Source organism: Pteropus medius, unplaced genomic scaffold (genome assembly GCF_902729225.1).
Source record: "Pteropus medius unplaced genomic scaffold, Ma_sr-lr_union100, whole genome shotgun sequence".
In the NCBI taxonomy this organism is placed as follows: domain Eukaryota; kingdom Metazoa; phylum Chordata; class Mammalia; order Chiroptera; family Pteropodidae; genus Pteropus; species Pteropus medius.
Window position 1 is genome coordinate 5,094,644 of NW_024344374.1, and position 17,483 is coordinate 5,112,126.

A 17,483-nucleotide genomic window follows, 5' to 3' on the forward strand; every position below is an offset into this window, starting at 1 on the left:
AAAAAATAAAAATAAATTACAAAGCAGAATACAAACTATAAGGTGTGCAAAAAAGAGTCTGAAACTATTTCTCCTTTGACTCTACGGTTCAAAGATTCTCAAGAAAAGATCCAGATTCTTTTAAAGAATGTAGTGTAATTGAGAAATGCGTGCAGGTAGTTTTTGCTCTTTTTTTGTGTGTGTGTGGTCTTCACCTTAATCCATTCTTTTAGGTTTTTCTAGTTTGTCATTTTGCAATCTTTGTTATACCTGCTGATCAGTTATACTTTTTAACTTACAGAAGCATCAGCTAGCTTGAGCACTCTGCCGGGAAAGTAAAAGATCCAGTGGACACAATGAAAGCAGGAATCTTAATGATTCAGAAGGGTGAGGATTGGGTGGGTAATTAGACAGGTCAGGACTTATGAGGGTGGAGTGAATACACTAGAACTGGTTTCTATGAGGAGTGGGCGTGATACCATTTCCTCTGAAGAGGACTGCAGTCTCATACAAACACCCAAACAGCCTAGGTTTTATTGTGTGTCTCCTTAGAGTAAATTGGCTTTATTCGCAAAGCTGAACAGCCCGGAAATATTCCACCGAAGATCACATTTTAAGTGGCTTTGCTGGCTAGTTACTACAGCTAGGAACAAGCAAATACAGTAACAGCTAAAGACACGCAGCCCTTATAATATGTTTGCAGCTTTTTATTCTTTTCTAAACAGTCTCATTTTTTTCGGGTTCCATTCAAGTCTACACTTTGGGCCCAGGTTACCTTGAAGGGCTGTTTTGTAAAATAATTAGGGAAAAAAATAAAGATCTGAAGTTGTCACTACCTTATGGTCAATGTTAGTAAGGAATCATGAGTAATTAGCTATAATCCCTTAAATAAAAAGAGTATTGCTGTTGCTATTTTGGTTGTTAAGGAAGCATATGAAAGTAATTCTGACGTAACCTGGCTGGTAAATTTGAGATATTGTAAGTGTCCGTCTTTGAGGTTCACCTGCAGTATAAAGCACAAGGATAAAATGTCAAAATACATTGATGGTTTCAATAATTAAGTTTCTTAATTTGATTATCAGCAAATATTTTCCTCCTGTGTATATTAAGTGGCTCAAATTTATTGATATTTCCTCTTGGTAACAGCTTCTATTTTTACATTGAATTAATATATATCTTGATTTGAAGTCTTCTCTAAAGATTCTTGAAGGAGTAAACAAAACTATATGTAGGCAAGAGCTTAAATTTATACAATACATGCCAACTCAGACGCCAGATTAAACAGAAAGATGATGTGTGCATTAAATGAGGCTTTTACTTCAATTACCTTTAATGAATTAAAGATTACTTTTTATGAATATAAAAGTACATTTATGAATATGAAAGTAATATATTTTCATTGAAAATAAGTCAGAAATAAAAGGAAAATTTGGATGAGATAAAAATCACCCATAGTTCCATGTCTTAGGGAAATTATTATTAACAAAGTTTAGCAAATCTCTAGTCATATTGCAATATGCATTTTCTAGGCAATTGAGAACACACTGTAAATACATTTTATAAACTGTTTTCCACTGAACATTTTGCTATGATTTTTTATGTAAATTTTGTAAATGTAATATTTAATGGCTTTATAATATTTAATCCTATAAGTATACTATGAATTCCATAACCAATTCTAGGATTTTTAGTCATGTAAGTTGTTGCTGACTTTTAATATTACAAATGTTGTGAAAATTATCTTTGTGCATAAATATTTCCCCCTAAGTCATATTTTTTTTTAACAGGATTGCTTCTCAGGCAAGGAATTATAAAAGTAAAAGGTACGCATGAGTATTTTAAAAGTTTTTGACGTATGTTGCCAATTGTTTTGAAGAAAAGTTGTACTAGTTTAAATTCCCTACAGAAGTTCAAGACAAGGATTTCATCTAATAGCCAATTGCGTATTATCCTAAAAACAAACCCTACAACCACTAGCACTAAACCTTTGCCGATTTGGTAGGTGAAAATTTACATCATTTTATTTTGCATTTCTTTTGTAATTAAACTGCTCATTTCTATCTATATTTCTTTTTTAGTGAATTGCTTGTTCATATCTCTGCCCAAAACAAAATATTTTCTTAGGGCTATCTATTAAATCATAGTGTTTTAGAATATTATTTCGTCATGTATGTTTTTGCTTGGTTTTAATATTGTTTATGTTAATTTTTGACTTGTTAGAGGAGTTTCCACATTTTAGGAGTTTCCATATATTTGTTTCTTTTGTGAGTCCTTAAAATTTTTATTTAAAAATTATTTTAAAGTGTACAATTCAGTCGTTTTTCATATAGTCACAAAGTCGTACAACTATCATCATTATCTAATTGCAGAACATTTCTTCAGGCCAAAAGCAATCCTGTAACCATTAGCAATTACTACTCATTCTTCCTCCTCGTCATTTGTCCCTGTAGACTTGCTTATTCTGGGCATTTCATATAAATGGAATCATATAATATGTGGTCTCTTGTGTTTGGTTTCTTTCACTTAGAATGTTTTTAAAGTTCCCTAGGTTAATATCAGTCTTTGTTTTATAGACAGAAAACGTGATCTCCTTCTGACCATATTTGGTTTTGCTACATCCTTTGTCTTTTTTGAGAAGCCACAGGAACTTAAAATTTATTTGGCCATAGAACACCCTAACCCATTGTCTTCAGTTGATTTTCTAATCAGCTACTGGTTCTTACAACAGAGCATTAGGCATGATGAGTATTAGCTTGAAAAGGAAAAGCCTTACTAAAGTAAAGATGTATCTTTCTAGTCTGAGTTTTAGAGATTTTATTAAGAATAGATTTTAAATTTTTTTTGAAAGCTGTTCCTGCATGTATTGAAATGATCATATGGCTTTTAGTACTTGACATTCCTATGATATAGGGTAAGACTAACTCTCCTATGGATGGACAACATTTTCATTTTTGTGGCAAAAACCATTTTCAATTGACTGTCATATAATGTTGAATTTGTTTTTTTCTACTGTTAACTAGTTTATGTTTGCCACATGGATATCCCAAAGTTAAGAAGTAGTGTTTGAATATTGTGAAAAAAGCAGACATTTGAGGCTAGACATAACTGAGTTTTAATTCAAGTTGTAACATTTATAATTCTGTGACCTTGGGCATTTGACCTTCTCATCTTCATTGCACATTATTTTTGTAGATTAACCATATGTGTATAGAAACTTTTATCCCTTGCTTTTTCCCTCATTTAACCTTATACATATGCATTTTCTATGTTAATGTATTATCTCTGAAGGCTATATACTGTGATTCCAAAATGTGCTTAAAGTAGCATAGTTTAGAGTTCTCATAGTTGGACCTTTCATCCATGTCCACCTTTTCTTCATTAATAATAACACTTGGATGAACTTTATTAAAGTTAATATACCAATTTACATTTCGCTTATGATGTATAAAATTTTTCATTTCATCCCACATTTGCCAGCATTGTTCATTAACATTAAAATAAATCATGGCTAATTTGATAAACAAAATGGCTTCTCACTGTTTGAATTTGCATACTGTATTGGCGAGGTTAAACATTTTTTCATATGCATATGAATTTATTGTATTTCTTTGGTGAGTTGTCTTTTTGAGTTACATAAATGTTTTTCAATTTACATAATAAAGACATTATAATAAAACATTATTCCTTGGTCCATCATGAAAATGTGTCTTTACATTTTGATTATGATTTTTTAATGACATCTAGACTTTCTACTATGATTTTTCTATAACTTCTAGGTTTAGAAGGTTTTTTAAGCCGTCAAATTCTAGGAAATTCTAAAAAAAACATTTTTATGGTTTTAATATTGATATTTAACTCTCCAATCCACTTTGAATTTATTTTTGTTACATGATAAAAATACAAATTAAATGATTTTCAAATTGTTACCATTTATCTAACGCCAGTCACTCAATACTTCTTTTTAATATTTCCATTGATTATTGATGTTTTCTTGTTCATTTATGAGTTTTTAAATAGAATATTTGAATTTATATGTATAGGCTATCCCATCGATGCTTTTGTGATTCTTGATCCATCATACACTATTTTAATTTCTACAGCTTTTTTTATTTTTAGTAAAGATGGTCCTTTTCATTATTTTTCTTTAAAGTATTTTAATTTTCCTTTTTTTTCTTAATGAACATTAGAATACATAATTTGGTCATACTCTCAGGACCCCCTCCCCCCAAATAAAATCCAATATGGCATGTAGGATTGGAATTACATTATGACTATAATTTATTTGGGAAAAATCAACATCTTTAAGACATCTTGTCTTCTCATCCAGGAAATGGAATGCTTCTCATTATTTGAGCATTTAAAAATGTTTATAGGTGTAATTTCATGATGTTCTTCCTTGTGACATCATTTCTTATTTATGTAATACATATACATGTATATCTATGTATGTAATATATATGCATACATACATATATTACTGATATTGTGAATATGATTTTTTCACTATATTTTCTATTTATAAATGACATGCAGGAAAGCTCTTTGTTTCTGTATATTTATTACATAAATTGGATGGTTACAAAATTCACAGATTCCAATGGATTTTTATGTCTTTGGGTTTTCATCTTACAAGGTATTTCATTGTATCTTTGGCCAAAATGAAAATTGTGACTCTTAATTTTCTCATGTTTATACCCTTGATTTATTTTATAGATTTCTGTGCTATGGCTTTGACTGGAACTCACAGAATGATGTTTAAGATCAATGAGAATATACTGTTTGCTTTGCTTCTAATTTAAAGGAAAGCATTTAATGGTTCACGGTATCACTGATTATAGTTGGTTTGAATATGTTGGACAAACACCCTTACTTCTATTTTGAAAATTTAAGAATTCGCTGTGAATATATCTGTACTAAAAATTAAAAAAATAACATTCTTCAACATTCTTTAGTATTATTGTTCTGAGACTCACACTTCTAGATCTGTAGACCCTCATATCATTTGCAAACCTCACTTGGATGGTGCTTTACTTCCTTACACTATCTGCATAATTCAACTAATTTGACTTATTGTGAAATACAGATCTTTTAATCTGTTCAGAGTAACCCAATATGAATTCTACTTAGTAGGTACACTTTCGGAACTGAGTTTTGTTTTCAATTGCAGTAGCTTTCCTGAACTTAAATTTTCCGGTACCTTCTTTCTTTTTGTTACTTAGATTTCGAGATTTATTTTATAGTTTTATGATTATAAATGACAAAGATAAACACAGTTTGGAAGTTGATGGGATATAAATAAACTAAAAAGGTATACTCATAAGCATGTAAGACTGGTCAAGAGAGTGAATGTCAGCAGAGAGAAGGAGGAGGAGTCAATAGCTGAGGGAAATACAGGGCAGTAAAGAGAACCAGTAGGACAATCAAGATCTTTTTCATCATTCCTTCATTTCTTCACAGTGTTACAATGCACCCTGTGTCCTGTGTGGGTGTAGTTCTCCCAGAGGACGAAGATGAATTAATTGTGATTTTCCTATTTTAAACAAAATCTAGTATTTGGCTTTCTTTTCCAGAAGTCCGGGGAAGTGTTTATCTTGGTAGAAGTATAGTGTTGGAGTTAAGTAAAACAGTGGAGACTAAGGGGCAACTCAGCTCTGCCTTGGGCAGACTCAATTCTTTTGTGCAGGTGGGACCAGGAGCAGATTTCTGGAGAACTTTTCTCATCAGCCTTTTTCCTTCCCTTTCTCTATCCTCCTATTCCTATCTCCTTTCTCCCAAAGTAGTGAGTGATAGGATTATGACCTAGAAAGGGCTCTCTGATAATCTTCCAGTTCTTGCATTTTTTTATTGCATATGTGAGAAGGAAGGGGAGCACTTTATTTTGTGAACCATAGTCATTATGCTTCCCGCCCCCATCCACTAAGTTGATGCCTATGACTTTCCAAATGTTGGGAAAGGAATTAGCCAGGCTGCTCTCAGCACCCAGATAGCATTTCGTGTGGAGAGTGGTAGGTCCAATAGTTATCCTCTGGTTAAATAAAAGGAAACCTTTATTTTTACACAGATTGTAAAGAAGATGGAACTAGAATGAAAGGGTCTCCTTTACTGTAATTTCTTAGTACACTAGGTGTGATCCTGTATTGTGCCAGTAGCATAAGTGAAAAATCATTAACCTTCTTCTTTATTCCGTGGTCACCTCACAAAATGGCACTATCCAGCAAGATATTATTTAGTAGCAAAATATATTTTAATTGAAAGATCATTTTAAGTAACTGAATAAAAATGTGTACCAGGAACTTTCCCAATAGACAGTAGCATATGTACATTTTGTGAGAGCGGAGCAGCATCTATTTAATATATATTTTATATAGAAAATACAGGCATATTTAAAAATGAAAACATGTAAGAAAGTATGTCACAAGTAATAACAAATATAATACAAAATAAAAAGGTAAACCCCAAATAAAAAGTTAACTAAACAAAATGAGACCCAGCACCGTGTTGGAATTTCTTTGCGTTAGTTCCAGGATGCCCAGGACTATACCAGGAAGAGATGATTCTGCTTTTAGGAGAGCTGATTGGTTGTGCAGTGGTTAAAACCCAGTCCTCCTTTTCCTGGAACAAAAAACAAAGAGATTCAACAGAAAAGACTGAACTGAAGAGGTAGGAGCTGTTTTGGGGGTTGATTAAAACAGAACTGAAAGTCTCAGATACCTGAGTATTATCCACGGCGTTGTCTGTACGGATGGGACTCATTCCTAGAGAGAACTAAAGGGCATGGATAACAGGTGCTAATTTATGAAAAGACTGAGAATTAGCAGACCTGAGTTTTAGTCCTGGTTCTGTCACTAGTCTTCTATCTGATAATCCTCTCACCTGTAAACAATGAGGGGTTTGCACTTCATGAACCTGAAGGTCTCTTACAGCATTACTAGTCTGTGGTTTTTATTTATGGCTTTTGTTTAGGATCAATTTTCTGACAAGGCGCATAGAGATCAGAGGAAACACAATCTCTTTCTTAGGGATTGAACTACTTGGGAATGATACCGGGTCAGTCTTACTCATCAGTAGAGAGGGTTACAGGTTGAGAGATTTAATGAAGGTCACAGAATATTTCTCTACCAGCTATCACAGATGCCTGAAAATTGCTCCGTCAACAAGTATTTATTGAGCATCGATTTTTGTGCCTGTGCTAAGTACGAGGGACACAATCTTTAAGGCACTCAACCTCATGGGAGAGAAGGAAATAAAACTGTCGGTAAACATTTGTCTTTTTGATTTCTTATAAAAGCTTTCTCTTCCTCTCATTTCAGGGAATTTTATCTCACCCTTCTTTATTTTGGGCATTGCCAGGCTCTTCACCCCTTCACTCAAAGGTATGGTAAAGGTTTTGACAAAATGATGCTTCATGTTAGTACAACATAACTTAACCCAGGACCACAGTTGATTGACCCATGGTGGGCCCTTGAATTCATCTGGACTAGTCCATTCTTCTCCTGGATTTTTAAACTGGGTCAGTACACTATCTATGTGGATACTGTAGTAAGACGTGTAAAATGTGAGAGCTGGAAGTAGTTCTGTCTTTCCATGTGAACTGAACAGCAGAGAAAACCAGAGAGAGGATGGGAAGGATGCTGGAGAGAGAAGGTGAGACAGGAGGTAGGGAAGCTTCAGGTGGTTTTCAAGTCCTCAGTCTGGTCCTCACGATGCTCAGCCATTTCATGTATTTGGGTTCCATGAAAGGTCCCTCTATTGTGATAAATTTTTTTCTTTGCTTAAGCTAGTTAGAGTTGCAATAAGAGGGTCATAACTAATATGGGTCTTTTAGAAAAATGGATGATAGTAAGTGGGGGTAGGGGGTAGAGGGGAGGAGAGTGCTGCCCACGGGGTGCTGGCTTGAAGCTGACTTTTTCTTGAATGTGGAATACATGTCTCAGCTTAATTCTGTGCCACAGTGTTTTGATTCCTTTATCAAGCTTTTGCATGAAAATGTAGATTTTGTTCTTTATTAGACAGTGTTTTCACATAAGCTAATCCTTCACCTTATCAAGAAAGACTCCTTTAAAAGTACTTTGATGTTAAGGAACCACATAAACTCTGGATTTCCTTTTCTTATCTGTTTGAAGGAGTTGAAATATAAAGACTAAAATCATAAGAATGTTATACATATTTCCTGTTCCTTTTTGAGTCACTGTCATTCCTTTTATCTTTTATTTTTTTCTTCTTTCTCTCTTCTTTTCTCTCATTTTCCCCAGAAATCCATTCCAGTTTGACTCTCATTTTTTTAATATTCTTTCAACGTTACTCTCAGGTAAAACTATCACCTTTATCCTGGAAGCTTCTAAATATAATTGTGCAATCCAAGTTTGCTCTTTGGGGTTCAGTTTATTTTTCTCTCTCTGCAGAGATGGCATACACTTGAGATGAGATGAGGAAATTCACTGGCACAAGATGGAATTTTTGTTAATTAAGTTTGTATTTAAATAGATTTTTGTCTTTGCAGATTGACTTTGACATTCCAATCAAAATAAAAGGAAATAAAAAAATGAGTGGTTTTCAGTTACCTGAATTTCCTATTTTTTAAAATGAATATGGAAATATCCTTTTTTAAAATGATTCTTATAAATGGAAGTAAATGTATATTATACAAATCTAACTGACATAATACAATGATGTCATATTGAAAGTCTTAAAATAGAGCTGGTAATATTTCGACATTGCAATATTTGTGAGGACAGTATTTTGATATTGGCATCATGTTCCCTGATTTCAAACTATATTACAAAGCTATAGTAATCAAAACAGTACAGTATTGGCAATAAAACAGACACATAGATCAATGAAACAGAATAGAGAGCCCAGAAATAAACCCAACTAATTTACAACAAAGGAGCCAAGAATATACAATGGAAAAAGGATAGTTTCTTCAATAAATGGTGTTGGGAAAACTGAATAGCCATGTGTAAATAAATGAAACTGGACCACTATATTATACTACACACAGAAATTAACTAAAAATGAATTAAAGACTTGAATGTAAAACCTGAAACCATAAAACTCCTAGAAGAAAACATATGCAGTAATCTCAATCTTGACATTAATCTTGGCATGTTTTTTTTGGATTTGAAACCAAAAGCAAAGGCAAGACAAGCAAAAATCAATAAGTGGTACTACATCAAACCAAAAAGCTTTTGCAGAGCAAAGGAAACCAACAACAAAATGAAAAGGCAACCTACTGAATGGGAGAAAATGTTTGCAAATCATATATTTAATAAGGAGTTAATATCTAAAATATATGAAGAACTCACACAATGCAACAACCAAAAAACAAAAATTCTGATCAAAAAATGGGCAGAGGATCTAAATAGGCATTTTTTCCAGAGAAGACACAGAGAAGGCCAACAAGTACATGAAAAAATGCTCAACATTACTAATCATTAGGGAAGTGCAGATCAAAACCACAATGAGTTATCACCTCACCCATGTTAGAATGGCTGTTATCAAAAAGACAAGAAACAAGTACTGACCAAGATGTGAAGAAAAGGGAAGACTTGTGCATTGTTAGTGGGAATGTAAATTAGTGCAGCCACTATAGAAAACAGTATAGAACTACCATGTGATCCAGCAATTCCATTTCTGGGTATTTATCTGAAGAAAATGAAAACACTAACTCAAAAAGATGTGCGTACCTGCATGTCCATTGCAGAATTATTTACAATAGTTACAACATGTAAATGACCAAAGTGTCCATCAATGGATGAACAGATTAAGAAAATATGGTATATATATATTATATATAATGCTTATAATGTTACATATATAACATATATGTAATGTATGTAACATTATATATATATATTACATATACGTTATATATGTAACATTATAAGCGTTAGTTTTCAGTTCTCTTACCTGGAACAGTCGTGTCCCGTCCAAGCTGAGAGACAGTGGCATCGATTTGGTCTTACGCATTTTCCACCATTTAAGCAGGGAGACTGGCAAACGGCTGGGATGAAAAAGTAATGCATTTAGTTAATTAATACTTAGCAATTCTGAAGATGTCCATGATATTACGTAGAATAAGATTTGGCTCTGTTTTCTGCTCCAGCCACCACCATTCCTCACAAACTGTCTGCATTACATGTTTCTGCCACTTTGTTTGACCTCAATTCATTATGTGGCACCACCTCCCTTTTTTCTTCTAGGCTAGTCAATTTTCATATTTAAGTCCCAGGTTAAGCTCTACTTAAGTATTGAAATCTTTGCTGATAACTTCAAGTCCACTGATGCTTCTCTTCTTTAATCTTTTTCTTTATGAAACCAATTTGACACATAATGTTTTGAACTATAAATTTTTCATATGCTCGATCAGACTGTAAATCTCTTGAGCGAGCTAGAAATGAACTGTGAGTGCTTGAGTCATTACATCAGACATCAACCCTTAGGACAATAAATCAGGCACATGGGTTGTCTGAAATAACAGATGATTCAAAAGCCCTTTGTGTTTGCTAGGAAACATATTTCATGACTTTAACTAGCTTTAATTGGAATTATAAAACCTGGAATAGAGTTAAGAATGAGCCACAGATGAAACCCTGAGTGAACACCAAAGGTTTACTATATAGACATCTTTCTCAGAAATCTACCGTCTCATAACCAAACTCTTCATTTGCATGAGTCTATTTGTTAAAAAAAGGAAGGAAGGAAGGAAGGAAGGAAGGGAGGGAGGGAGGGAGGGAGGGAGGAGTGGGAGGGAGGGAGGGGAAGGAAGGAAGGAAGGAAGGAAGGAAGGAAAAAAATCCTAAGGATGCTAAAACTGATAAAGAGCTAACACCAGACAGTTTAACTTATCAAAGAGAAAGCAGAACTCCCTTTAGGAAGAAAATAAAATGCCTGTTGAGAAAAAGCTAGAAATGAGAAACATTTCAGTCTCATTATTTCAGCCTCATTATAGATTGTAAAGCTAAGCTTCCCCAGCTAAAAAACTCATCTTTAGTGAAATATAAATAAATGTTACTTCTTTAATCACTCATTCATAAAAAATAGGGAAAATGCCAGCAAGTTACAGGTACTTGATAAGGGTGGGAGGAAAGAGGACAAGTTGTCGAAAATCAGTCTTAGCCCTGGGAGTTCTCTTGGAATGTCAAGACTAAGAGTAGGCCAACAGAATGCACATATCTCCAATGCAATAAAAAATGTATGGAACAAAGTAGGATTAAAAATAGCAAAAATAAAACCCAATAATTTGAAACTAACTGCACAGATTCTGCTTGCTAATGGGTAAAAGACACACTGCTTCTTTCCAGGAGCATGATGACTTAGTGGCACCTGACCATACTAACAAATTAGTCATTACTTTTACTTCCCTGCCTACAAGTTTAACATATTACTTTTCCCTAGAACATGAATGCCCGCATTGTTCCATTCTGGGCCACTTTCTCGTGCTATGCATCTTCTGCACGGTCTTATTCTTTTCCTCCACGAATTTTTTCCAATGATGACTTATATATCTCTATCTTTAATTCTGATATATCTTTAATCTAGATGGGACCCTAAACCATCATCCAATTGCCTATCAGACCTCTTCCCTGTAGATTCCACAGGCCCTGCAAACTCAGCATGTCCACACTTAACTCCTTATTTAAACCTGCAACCTGCTCCTCTTGGGTTCTCTGTCTCAGTAAGTGGCACCACCTTCCACTCAGGGGCCCAAACTGGAAATATCAGTCTTGACTCTTCTCAGACCTGTACTCCCATAATAAATCTATAACCAAGTAGTATTGATTCACCTCCCTAACTTCTCTCAGATCCATTCTCTTTGCTTATCATTTTTCTAGACTCCATTACCGCTTGCAAATTCTGCTTTGATAACTTCCTGCCTGGTCTCCCTCTTGTAAATCTTGCTTTCTGCCATTTCCCTTACTGCTCCCAAAATCATTGTTCTAAAAGAAAATCTGATCACACGGTTTCCTTGTTTAAAACCCTTCAGTGGCTTCTGTTGCTCACAAGACAGCCCAGCATCTCGAACTTGGAAAGCAATGCGTTTCCTAATCTGGCTCTGCCCATCTTTACAGTGGCAGTTCTAGCCACACCTCCACACCTCTACATTCCCTCTATGGCTTCGGGTAAACTTTGCTGACCACACCTGTGTTATATTTTCACACCTTTGGCCAGAATGAATGATCGCTCAGTAACTCCTCTTGTTCTTCCAGGGATTCTATGCTTGTCAAGCTTTTCTGACCATCTAAACTTGGTTAGTTACCTATTCTTACTGTCACAGCTCCTTTTATTGAATTCCATTAGCCTCTAATTATGTACCCATAGGGCATTCTGCATTCCTTCTTCCCTAGATTGAATTCTGGAGAGCAAGAGCTCCTGCTTCATATATTTTTATATGCTTAGTACTTATACAAGTAGAACAAGTACTGAGGTACCTGCTGCAAGTTTAAAAAGAAAGGAAGACTTTTTGGTTCGGTCTCATTAAGGAGCTTATTCTAGTTAGGGAGCTGAGAAGCTAAAAGAAATACAAATAAATTAGATCAACTGAGCTTTACACTACATGGTTCTAACTAATTGTAATATCTATAGAAATGGAATGTTAGAAAATAGATTCCTGTGGTGTAGAGCAAGTTTGGAGATAAGGGATACTTTAGTAGAGCTTTGAAGTTGGGTAAAGTTTGACTAGTTAGAGGATAAAGGGAAATCATGAACACATGCTAAGGGAAGGGAGGGAGAGGGACTGCTTGGGGCATAATGAGGAAGCCATCACTGCACAGGGACAGTATGTGATTGGCAGGATGGGAAGTAAGGGTTATCAGGTATGCTGAAGCCAGTCTACACAGCACCTTGGAAGTCGAAAGAATTTGGGCTGTACGTGAAGAAATACACAACCACTTTAGGTTCTTAAACAGGGCATAACATACCAAAAGTAGTACATAATTATGTTATTTTGGAAATGAGGATGGGAAGGTCACCTCGGAGGCTCTGGCAGGCCATTTATGTACTATCCCACTCATTGCTACAGTTGGTATAAATTCATGAGATAACAGAAGACAAAGGCTGGGAGAGCCTCTTCCCAAGAAGATTCTTGGAAATTTGTGCCAGGAGGCGTGTGAAGAGGTCTTTTGCTAGCTGGTGACAGTGAGGATAGAGTAGGATGCAAGAGACACTGTGCAAGAAGGAACAAAAAGAGTGTTGCCCCTGGTAATCGCAGATGAAGAAGATGAAGTCACCCTCTGGTAGGGTGACTGACATTTGATTTTGCCCGTGACAGTACCTTTCTCTCTCATTTCCTCGATTTACTTATTAATAACGCTTCTTTCGCTCTCAAAAAATGTCCTACTTGAAAGGTAAGTTATATGGTCACCCCAGCCTTAGAGCTCATAACAAGCTCTGGTGTCAGCAAATCTGTTCTACTTTACATTTTGCTCCACGGGGGAGGTGGTATAAATATTGTTTACAAGAGGGATGGTGGGCTGTTAGAGTTAGTACTACATAAATATAGCCGGTTCTATTCTTTTAACAGTCGCCTAAAAATTAGGACATTAAAAACATAAAAATGTGCCATTTTTAACTGATTGGCTTATTACACATTTATTGAAATATCTATCATATACAGGCAGTGTGCTAGGTACAGAGAATATAAAGGTCGCAAAGAAACATCCTTGTCCTCTAGTGAGGGTGAGGATAGATCAATAATGAAGCAAATAAACAGATATCAAAATATAGTAGGATAAATGCTATATTCAAGATAGGCAAGGGTTGCTAAGGGGGCATGTTTGTCACAAATCAAATAACAACAGTTTGTTACTTTTGTCCAATGAGGAACAATCTCTTTGATGAGTTTTTTTCTCTTTAACTTAAATTGTATTTATTTAGAGGTTTGTTTTTTTTTTCTAAGTATTACCATGAATTTTGTCATTTAACTTCACAGAGATTAAAATAATGTTCTTCTGAACCTCTGCATACTGTTTTCTCTATGTTCTGAAAAATAAAGGTGACATGAAGAAGGCTAACAACTGAGTCAGCCTAACTGTTAGTTCCTCTTTGGCACATGACCCCTAGAGGTGAGTTTGAGGAGGCAGCCATACATATCAGCATGGAGACCAACCACCATTCAAGGGACCATTCTGAGGAATTCTTGAGAAACTTGGGGACCTTTTTTTTTTTCACTGCCACCTCTGAATCTGAGTCTCACTCAGCACCCTCTCGGGCTTCATGGAACCAAGTCACCAAGAAAGCAAACCATGAAAGAAGGCCTACCTGTATGACAGCGGGACCCCGTCCATCCAGGTGGGCAGTCACACTGATAAGGGGCCACACAGCGACCGCCATTCAGACAGGGGAGAATGCATATTGCTAGAAAGAAAATTGAAAAGAATCTGATCAAAATACACTCAGATATGTTCAAGTGTTCAAAAACCATTTTCTAGGAGGAGTAAAACCTTGTATGACTCACTGGATAATCTTTCTATGTGTGTTGTTTATTAATCAACATCACTGAGAAAACACAGTTAGGGAAGTAAGTCTGGACTCTTCGCCTGGTGCAACGACTTAATGCCAAATGTACTGAGGAGGCGCTGTCATCAGTATCTGCTAAGTGCTTTGCCGTCCCACAAAATAAGCAGAATGTTCTCCATTTATTATAGTTTAGGATTTCCATTACAAATTACGTGAAATGCTTTAAGAAAGGGTTTGGCTGTCTCAAGGCTCTCTTGCCTTGAATTAAATGCGAGAATGGGAGGTAAAGGGCTACCTTGTAGGCTGGTGCTGGCAATGCATTAGCAGCAATGGGACAACTCACGCTTTATTTCCGTGGAGCCCGATGTTGACTGAATCAGGCCTTCCCTACACTCTCTATGGCAATCATTCCTCCTAGAAATTATTGAGCTCTTTAAAAAGATATAGTCTGTTAAAAAGGAGTGAGATTGTCTATTGGCTTGCTTTTCCCAGCGTGGGTCTCAAACCAAAAGCATTGGTATTACCTAGGAGTTGGCTAGAAATGCAGAATCTCAAGTCCTCACTTAGATCTACTGAATCAGAATCTGTATTTAACCACATTCCCCAGGTGGTTTATACACACATAAAAGCTTGGGAAACCTGGTCAGGAGGTCAGGCACATGCTCAGGGAGCTAAGTCAGGCCTGTTGTTAGAGTATCCCATGGTAAATGCTTCCTGAGACTTTGGACTCTGCGTTACAGCAGGTCAAGTGGGAGCCCTCAGCTGGAAGGAATGGTTGAGGAAAAGAAGAAGGAAAAATGTAATTTCTCTTCTTTCTTAATCACTGTGAAATTACTTGCTTTGACGAGTTGTTAGTGGCCTAAATTTATTTCCATCTTATATGGTTCTTTCTAGATTAGTTGAAATCGTTACACTTAAAGTTTTAGAATCTCTTATAAAATGTCTGGCCTTAGGAAAAGCTGGTACGAACCGATGGCCATCGCATTAATGACTCTTAATGTGATTCACATATACCATTCCCAGTGAAACATGAAATCATTTTATCCTCACATATATTTTTTAAGATATTGAAACAAAGTACAGTTTAGATATTTAAAAAACATTTAAAATCACTTATTCACAGTATCCTGGAAATTCAAATTGTAATGTATTTATATGAGGATCAAAATTCTATATTAATTTACCAAGCATTGTATAGATGCAGGAGTGCCAACTTTCCTTATTTCCTTAATGAAAGAGAATGAATGGTGGGGCTGCAAATATTTCTTGCAAAGTACAATGTTAGGCAATGCTGTGAATTTATATCAATTGTAGCAATGAGTGGCACAGTACATGAATGGACTTGAGACGAGGGAAGACAAAGTCTGGGAAACCCTCTATTATAAACTCTTTCCTGAGAACATTCATAAAACTTTGTACCAGGAGGCATGTGAAGATAGCTTTGATGGATCTTGATAACTGTATTTTCAAGGTCACTACTATTCCAGATCTTCTGTGACTAATCGATATATTCAGATCAGCTATAGCCACTTTGTTTGGTCTGCTACAGCAGCAGTCCCCAACCTTTTTGGTACCAGGGACCGATGCTCCTCTGAGAATCTAATGCTTGATGATCTGAGGTGAAGCTGAGGCAGTGATGCTAGTGCTGGGGAGTGGCTGCAAATACAGATGAAGCTTCATTCGCTGGCCCGCCACTCACCTCCTGCTGAGCAGCCCAGCTCCTAAAAGGCCATGGACCAGTACCGATCATGGCCCGGGGGATTGGGAACCCCTGTGCTACAGGATAAGTGAATTAATTCCTGCCTCTAATAAAGCCAGTTCCTAGAACTCCCCTGAGTTGGCAGCTTCCATGCAAATTATCAGGACTCAAGGTTAAGATTTAAGGACAGACTCACGTTCTTCACAGAGGCGCCCCATCCAGCCGTCTGGACAGGAACAAGCATTCGGGCGTTGGCAGATACCTCCATTCTGACACGGGAATCGACAGACAGCTGTAAAAGAAGTAGGATGGTCATAAATCTAGGGAATTATGGAAGGGTGGTTGTCAGAAAATAGGATTGCTCATTTACAGTGTAAATGTAAGCTTTAAGGATGGGAATCAAAACCAAATCTCAAGATTTGGTTGGGGATAAACATGAGGGACTCAGGAGGGACATACACAAGCTTGAGAACATGGCTATCAGAGTTTTAGTAATTTGGGGATTCAGGGTAGGAAGGACAAGGTGGTTTATATAAAGGATAGTCTCTTGCGATCTGGACCAGGGGACATGTCCCTTCCAGAAGTTTTGAAAATGTGCTTTCAAAGGTGGCCTTTGATGACCAGTAGCTCCTTGGTGCTGCCACTGTCTTTCAGTATTTTAAAATCAACAAGTGAGAAAACAAACAAGCAAGCAAACAATAACACAATCATCGTTGACTTCTGACTGTAAGTGAAACCTGGTCTCTTCCTTAAGGATGCCACCTCATCAGCAGCCTTTTCAAGGTGGCACATTCCCTTACAACCCACGTGTCGATGGTCTCACAGCTCACTGTTGCTTCTAGATAATTCATGTCCTTTCTCCTGCAATAACCCTTGCCACTTTTGAAGCTCATGCCATTCTTTCACTGATTTCCTCAATGCTCCCTGACCCTACAAGTCATTAAGGGCTTTGGCCTTTTTACCCCAAATCCAAACCTGACCATTGTTCACGGGGCCATGTGGACAACCCATCCAACAACTTGATTATTCTTTTAGTTCCTCAGTTATACCTGTCTTGTTTACTAGCATAGTTCTCAACTTTCAGTAAATATTTGTAGAATGAATGGAATTATTATTATGATTTTAAATAATCATATATTAGAAGACTATAAAATTTAGAAGGATATACTAGGATGCTTCATTATCTACCTATTTCTATTTTGCAGAATTTCAAGCCTAGAACCTAAGAGTTTTGTGTGCGAGCTTTCAAAACTCAGACCTAGAAAGGAAAATGACACAGATATGAAGAGAAAATTCAAAGCCAAGAAAATATAAAATAGTATGCATACTAATTATTGGCTATATCGGA

The 17,483-nt window shown here is 36.0% G+C and overlaps 1 protein-coding gene and 1 long non-coding RNA gene across 3 annotated transcripts in view; one reads left to right on the plus strand and one right to left on the minus strand.

Moving 5' to 3' along the window:
- Window positions 1-8,598, plus strand: part of LOC120608746 (uncharacterized) — a 39,347-nt gene extending 30,749 nt beyond the window's left edge. Inside the window, exons 2-3 of the long non-coding RNA XR_005654514.1 lie at window positions 7,290-7,352; window positions 8,382-8,598. This is a non-coding gene — a long non-coding RNA (uncharacterized LOC120608746). The remainder of the gene's footprint in view (window positions 1-7,289; window positions 7,353-8,381) is intronic.
- SVEP1 (sushi, von Willebrand factor type A, EGF and pentraxin domain containing 1) overlaps window positions 6,140-17,483 on the minus strand; it is a 153,353-nt gene continuing 142,009 nt past the window's right edge. For both annotated transcript variants that reach the window (XM_039870681.1, XM_039870680.1), the window contains 4 exons: window positions 16,332-16,427; window positions 14,239-14,334; window positions 9,889-9,982; window positions 6,140-6,591 (listed from right to left, as the gene is read on the minus strand). In XM_039870681.1, the coding sequence (XP_039726615.1) occupies window positions 6,570-6,591; window positions 9,889-9,982; window positions 14,239-14,334; window positions 16,332-16,427 (308 nt within the window). In that variant the 3' untranslated portion in view covers window positions 6,140-6,569. The remainder of the gene's footprint in view (window positions 6,592-9,888; window positions 9,983-14,238; window positions 14,335-16,331; window positions 16,428-17,483) is intronic.